Genomic DNA, 7,163 nt, shown 5'->3' on the forward strand with positions numbered 1-7,163 from the left:
GCTTTGCCACCTTCTCTCCATGTGGCTGCAAGCAGGTCATCTGGTAGACGCCTGGTCTAGAACACGCAACTGTCATCAGCCTCACCAAATCTCTCAGCCCTGCCTGGGTCCAGCACCCAGATGGCACCCAGACGTGCTGTTAGTTATCGAGCCCCTGGCAATGAATGCGAATGACTTTGGAAGCATCCCATCCTGTATCGGAGCCTGTTCTCCCTTCCATCTCCCTCCCAAGGAAAGGATAACTCCCAACCCCCGAGGAAAAGCACGACTACACAAGCTGAACCCTGAATGTATGTTCACTGTTTCTGAGTTGATCCCTCCCTGGACTTCATGCCCAATGACCTGGTCACCAACCCCCCACCTCAACCCAGAGTCAGAGGAGACAAGGACAGAATGATTAAGAATGGAGGCCATGCTCCCCACCCAGTGCTAGAAGCGGTCACTTTATTGGTTGGAAAAGGAAGAAGCTGCGCTCAGCTCTGGAGGGAGTGTACAGGCCAGAAAGACAAGAGGACGGCAGGCCTGGAGCCGAGCTGGAGCCAGGCAGGGCTGGACGGAAACTTCCACTCCCCACTCCTCGGGCTATGGTGGCTGGAGCTGGAGGAAGAAAATCATAAAATACATCAGTGACAATATCCAAAATACCAGCCAAGAGGACCTGGAGCTTAAATTCTGGACCAGAGCTCCCCTACTCTCCTTTTCCAACACACACACAGCAGAGCCCCCCCGGACTCTGCAGGTCCTAGACTCACCTCTTCTGCTTCTGATCATCCGGGTCATACCTGGTTAATCACGGTCCAAGTGACCGCTGGAGCTTTCCTGAGGGACCATCGTCATTTATCTCCCTACAAGTCCCTCTACCACCAGGAAGCTCCACCACCACCACCACCCCCGCCCCACCCCAGTCCTTAGGTTAAGCTGGGATTTGTTGGTCAAGGAGATCTCATTTTATAAGCACGGTAATTGCAGCTTTGGGAGGTAAAGACTAGTTAAGCGTCAGAGCTGGAATCTGAACCTGGGTCTTCCTGGCCACGAAGTCCGGCAATGCTGCCGGCACGTGGGAGCCAAGGGGTGGCTGGCATCACTGGGGAGCTCTGGGCCCTCGGGAGAACGTGGCTGCCGCTTAAGCACCGAAAGGACACCTCGAAACTGCAATCACAGGATCTTGGGCACATTCTCCCCTCTTCTCATCTGTGGAATCCTGGGTGCCGCCAGAGACCTGTCAGCCCCTGGCTGAGGGCTTATCAAGGTAGCCCACGATCAACAATGAGATTTCAGTCAGAGGACACTCCTGGGGTCCTGCTCCTCCTGTACCTCACCCCTCTACTGACCTTCCAGTCATCCTTGAGGATGGGCCCAGGGTCATCAATGCCTCTGTGAAGCCTGCTTTCTCCCCACACTGGTTTTCCACCCTCCCACCCTCTTAACCTTAACCCATAAGGTTTTTCCTCCTCTGTTCCTCTGTTCCCACAGCACCCAGTCCTTCCCTCACTGCAGCACTGAAGACTGGCCCTGGGAGTGTCCCTCCGTCCATCACCTTAGCCAGGGGGCTGTAAGCTCTGTGAGGAAGGGCAGTGTTCACCTTCAGTCCCAGCAGCTGACATAGAGACCATGGCACAGCGCCGGATCTCCCAATGGGCCAATCAAACATGTGCTTTGTATCTTGTATTTCTTACTTACTCACACTTACTCTAGGACTTGGTATTGCTTTATTTTTAGTTGTAGGTAGGGGAAGAGAGGCTCTGCAATCCTTTCCTTGCAGGGTCAGAACTACCAGAGGTGGCCAAACATAGCCCCAGCCCGCCACTGAGCAAGAGCTCATCACACATCAAATACATATTTGACACCTGCCAAGTGTATCCTGAAAAGCCAAGTTTTTGGGGAAATTAAAGATCAGTCTTCAGCCTCCCACTGGCCACATGCAAAGAGCTTCCCTCCCACCTTTACCCCCTCCAGGCACTGTCCACTACCCCTCTCTCAGGACACAGGTGCTCCTCCAACTGTTGGCTTTCTGAGTGTATGCTATGGAAACAGGGAGGATCTTCTCTTTCCCTCACAGCCCAATTCATCAGCAAGTACCATCCCATCTACCTCCACATATATGCCCCAAACAGTCACTTACCTCCCCTGGTCTGTCATCTCCCAGCTGGTTTCCTGCTTCTGCCACTGCCCCTGTATAGTCTATTCTCCACCCAGCAGCCAGAGCAATCCTTCTCAAATCTAAGCCAGAGTATGTCCATTTCCACAGGGGCGACATCTCGGGGTCGAGATCAAAGTCCTATAACGACCTACCAGGTCCCTAAGAAGCTGCTAAACTTACCCCTGACCTTCCTCTTCCTGTGCTCTCCTGGCTCCCTTTCAGCCTCCTGGCTTTTCCTGAAACACCAGGGATGCTCCTGCTTTTGTACCTGCCGCCCTCACCTGTAACTTTCCCCCCGCCCCCCACACTGCAGCTATCTTCATGGTCCCCTGCCTCAAGTTCTGGCAAGTCTTTGTTCAAATGCTGCTTTCTGGGTAGGGCCCTCCCTGAGTGTCCCTAAAAAAAAAAAATTAACAACACAGAAACCCTGCTTCCTGCCCACCCCACCTCACCCCCACTCACCCCACTGCCCCTCCCCAGCACTCCCATTCCCCTTCTGTTTCCTTTTTCTCCATGGCACTTTTCTCTCTCAAACATTCTACAGAAAACACTTGCTTATTTACTTTTCTTTATTATCCATTAGCACATAAACTCCATCAGAGAGGATTTTTTTGTCTGATTTGCTCACTCATGGATCCTCTTCAGTACCCAGAGCAGTGCATGGCGCATGATAGATGCTCAACTGATACTCATTGAGTGCAAGAAAGCAAAGAAATGGACAGATAGTGAACAGAAGTATGTTTGCCCAGACCCTCCTTTTCAATCACCTTTACATCTAGACATCAGTGTGCTGCCCCCCCCCACACACACACACAACTTACCTCAGAAGATGGGAGTGACACAGGACACCTTCCCGCAACCATTGTAGCAGCATTTTAACAGGCCCGGACAGTGACTGTCCACCTGGCACTGGTCCTGACAGAGGCCGAGCTGGGGGAAATCAGTGTTCACCTGGGGGCAGGAACCCTGCTTTTCTGGGGAGAAAAAGGAACAAGAGAAAGTGGGCAGAGGGGATGCTGGGAGACGAACACTGGTCCACAACATGACCTCCCCCCCCCCCCCCGTGTCACAAACCAGACAGCTGCCTTCTGGCATTGATCTCAGGGCACCTAGGAAGACCACCCGTAAACCCCTCCACCTCCTGCTCCCTCCATCCTTGATTTTGGAACCACCCAACACCAGGCTGCTGGTAAGAAGTAAAACCAAGACCTGAGCCCAGTCTGTGACCATTTCCAAACACACACACACACCCTAAGCACCACTTCCTGGGTCAAGGAGAAAGAAGCTGGGCTCAATTCCCGGAAGCCCCAAGAGCAAGCCCAGCCAAAGGTCAAACACAGGTACAGAACTGGCTGATCAGCTGCAGAGGATAGGAGTGGCTGACTTCTTAGCACAAAGAAAGCCATTCCTCTGAAAAGGGCAGGAGGTCTAGATACTGGGCTTCCCTAGGACAAAAAAGGAATCGGGAGTGGTTTACTGACAAAACACGCCACGGCGGATAGAGGGTCTACTCTCCACAGAGACATTTCCTGTGTGTTATTTCATTTAGCCCCCATGTCAGTCCCACAAAGTTTGGGATTATCATTCCCATTTTGCCAACAGGAAAGGAGAGGTTCTGAGACATAAAGCAACTTGCTCAGGACCACACAGCTGGCAGATGGCAGAACTAAGATTCTAGCTCAGGAGGCCGTCTGGCCCGTTGCTCTTCCTGCTTCAGTCCGTCCATCTGAGACAAAGGAACAGCAAAGTCTGCCCCTAACAGTAGGCACGCCTTCTGTCCCCTCCACCCCACTCATCTGTGTTTGTCTGCCTCTCGCTTTCTCTCTCAACCCTCACCTCTCCCTCTGGTCCTCCTCTCCCTGCTCCAGATTAGAGGCCTCCAGACCCAGCAGCTGCCCATGATGGGCCAATCTTCCCTCTACCCTCCCAGCTCCAGTCTCCTAAGTCTGAGGTCTCTAATTACAAACTGTCCCAGCCCCTACTAGAAATAACAGAAAGGGAAAAATCACAGCTGGGCGAGGGCAGCTGTATTTTGGATAAAGACCAGTAATCACAACAGCTTGGTGCCCCAGGTCATATCCCTGCTTCTGGTCCTCAGTTTTTCCCTCTGAAAAATGAGAAGCTTGGATTTCTTGTTGCCTAAGGCCACTCCCTGTTCTGATGAGGTCCCTGCAGCCTAGTGGAGACAGTGAGCTCTAGCAAGGACCTTTGCGGATCACCAGGACTTTCGCATAGCTCTCTCTCTCTCCATCCTTAGTGGAAGAGACTGTTTTATTTTTTTTTAATTTTTATTTATTTATGATAGTCACACAGAGAGAGAGAGAGAGAGGCAGAGGGAGAAGCAGGCTCCATGCACCGGGAGCCCGACGTGGGATTCCATCCCGGGTCTCCAGGATCGCGCCCTGGGCCAAAAGCAGGCGCTAAACCGCTGCGCCACCCAGGGATCCCCAAGAGACTGTTTTAAATAGGAGGAAGAGGGTAGGGGTGCTCAGGGAAGTGATCCTGATTTCCTCCAAACCAGCCTTCCAGAAGTGGCAAAAGTTGAACCCCCTCGCTAGGACTCCTGCCGAGCCACGGAGTGGCGGTGCGACCTGGGACAAGTCTGCCGCTCACAACCACATCTTCAGGATGGGCTGGGCGCTCTCCTTAATGCGTAAAGTCTCTTTCTGTCTGGACAGAGGAATCCGGGGAGTCTTGCTAGGCCAGACGCTCCAAGTCCTTCCCCCAGAGCTGGGGGAGGGAGGGGAGGGGGGTACAGGGGAGGGACTCCGAGAGGGCTGAGCGCCCCAGGTCTCACGACCCAGCCCACTGGCCAGCCCGGGTCCTGGCCGCGGCTCCAACCGGCCGGGGAGGAAACTGAGAACCGGGTGCCTTGACCTCCGGGAACACGGTCCCAGCTGGTGCTTGCCCGGAAGCCCGTCACGCACCAGGGAACGGAATCCAGCCAGGGGTGGGGGGACCTCCCTTCCCCCTCCTGGCTGAGCTTTAGCGCCGCCTTTGTCTCCCCGAGGACCCGTGAGGAGGCACAGGGCGGATCTGGTTCCATCCGCCTCGACTCTACAGGGGTCCCCGGGGTGGGGGGGGCTCCCCTCTTCCCCGATCTCGGCGCTCTGCCTCCTCCAGCCCACCGCGCCCTTCCCGGCCCCGCGCCGGACGCCCCAGGGTTACCTACCGTTGGGCAGGTGACAAATGGTGGCGCAGCCGGCCTGGCAGCACTTGAGGTTGTCTGCGCATTGGGCGTCCGAGACGCACTCCTGCGTACAGTTCAGGTCCGCCTGTAGCTGGGGGCACACGCCGGTCTTCTCCACTTCTCCGCCTGGGAGGTGCACGGTCAGGGGGCGCGGAGCCCGAGCCTGGGAGGACGCCCACCTCCTGCTCCCAGGGCCCCAGAACGCAAGCTCCAAGGATTCTTGGTCTCTGGCTCTAGGCGCCCCCCTCACAGTCTTCAGGGAGCCCCACCTCCAGGCCTGGGGACCCTAATACGTGTAAGTACGGGGGTCCCCTAACCCTCATCCTTAGAGCCCTCAATCCTTAAGGGGCCCCCAGACAGCTGAGCATCTTAGGAGCTTCCTATGCCAGGGCAAGGGTCCTCCACCGGCCACTAAGTCTCCACCTTCAGCACAGAGCCTCTCCCCCAAATTTCAGCCTTCGGTGGTCTCCCCCACCTCCAGCACATAGGACCCCACATCTAAGCTCCAGGGGTCACTACCTTCAGGAACCAGGGAATCATCAAAATTTAGTCCTCATGGGTCTCCCCACTTCCGCCCCAGGAATCCCCATTTCTCCAGCTCCCGGAGAGGCTACGTGCGCCTCGGCCCAGGCCGGGTCCTAGCGCTCCGGGAGAGGCCTCTCTGGCGCCAGGGCTCTCCCCGCCCCGCTCACCTGGGACCCGGGGGAGGCCGAGCAGCAGCAGGCCCAGGAGCAGGGCGCCGGCCAGAGGACCGGGGCGGCAGGCAGGCATGGTGCTGTGCTGGCTGGGTGCGGGTGTGAGCCGCTGCCGCCGCGGGATGCGGGGATTTAACCGCGCGCGAGGGCGAGGGCGGGGGCGTGGGGTAGGGGTGGGGCCGCCCTCGCGGCGGGGGGTGGGCGCAGCGGCCACCGCGGGCGGGCTGCCACCTCACGCCATTTCACAATTCCCCGGGATCAGGTGTCATTCTTGGCCCCGGTGGGAACCAGGAACCTGAGCAGCTTCCAGGGCCTGGCGCAGCTCGACCAGCTGCAGTCAGACCCTTGTCCACTCCCCTCTCCCTCCTCCCTGCTGGGGCCTTCGCGCAGGGCTGTGGGGGCGGTGGCTGGCGGCCCGGTGGGGCCCAGGACTCCTGGGTCTCCCTGTAATGCCACGGGAGGGCAGGGCAGGGCCCACAGGGAGGCAAATAGAACCTGGGGATTAAGTGGTTGGATTTGCAGCAGCCTGGTCAGAGTGCCGATCTCTGTTGAAGGATTCACGATGCAGGTCTAGTGAGGTGATAGTAGGGGCTACAGAAAAATCATTAATAAATGAACCCATTCCACGGAAGACATTGAGTCCCATGAAGGTGAAACAACTATTAACAGACTCAAGACATTTTGAATGTGTGTTTCTCCTCCCTCTTTCTTCTCTTCTCTTCTCTTCTTTTCTTTCTTTCTCTCTCTCTCTCTTTCTCTCTCTCTCTCTCTTTCCCCTACCAATGCTCTCTCAGGGCTGACTGTGCCAGGCTCTGTGCTCATGGCCTCCTGGCGTCTCATGGCTTTTCCCAGCAAACCTATGAATAGGGAGTTCCTATTACCATCAGCTGTAAATGCCAGATGAATAGGATGTTCAGAAGTCTAGAGGCTTCCCCCAAGGTCCCATGCCAAGCTCTAGAGACAAGGTTTTGAACCCACACCTCTTCTCTCCAAGCTCTTGTTTTTTCCCCATTCCATCATAAATATTCACTAGGTGCCTACTACGTGACACGTTATGGGGCAAGACAATTGGTGTAGAGAAAGCAATTAAAGGAGCCATCTGGCACTGACTGTGGGGTGGTAGGGTCTGGGTGTGACT

At 55.9% G+C, this 7,163-nt stretch overlaps 1 protein-coding gene across 1 annotated transcript; it reads right to left on the reverse strand.

Annotated features, from left to right (window-relative positions):
* Positions 1-427: 427 nt before the first annotated feature.
* WFDC2 (WAP four-disulfide core domain 2) lies at positions 428-6,179 on the reverse strand. The gene is made up of 4 exons (XM_041733480.1): positions 6,023-6,179; positions 5,313-5,456; positions 2,962-3,114; positions 428-597 (listed from the first exon to the last, which is right to left on the reverse strand). Exons 1-3 carry the CDS (start codon positions 6,099-6,101, stop codon positions 2,963-2,965), a joined length of 375 nt encoding a protein of 124 aa, XP_041589414.1. The 5' UTR covers positions 6,102-6,179; the 3' UTR covers positions 428-597; position 2,962.
* Between the last annotated feature and the right edge of the window lie 984 nt (positions 6,180-7,163).

The sequence above is a fragment of the Vulpes lagopus genome, chromosome 18 (genome assembly GCF_018345385.1).
Source record: "Vulpes lagopus strain Blue_001 chromosome 18, ASM1834538v1, whole genome shotgun sequence".
Classification (NCBI taxonomy): domain Eukaryota; kingdom Metazoa; phylum Chordata; class Mammalia; order Carnivora; family Canidae; genus Vulpes; species Vulpes lagopus.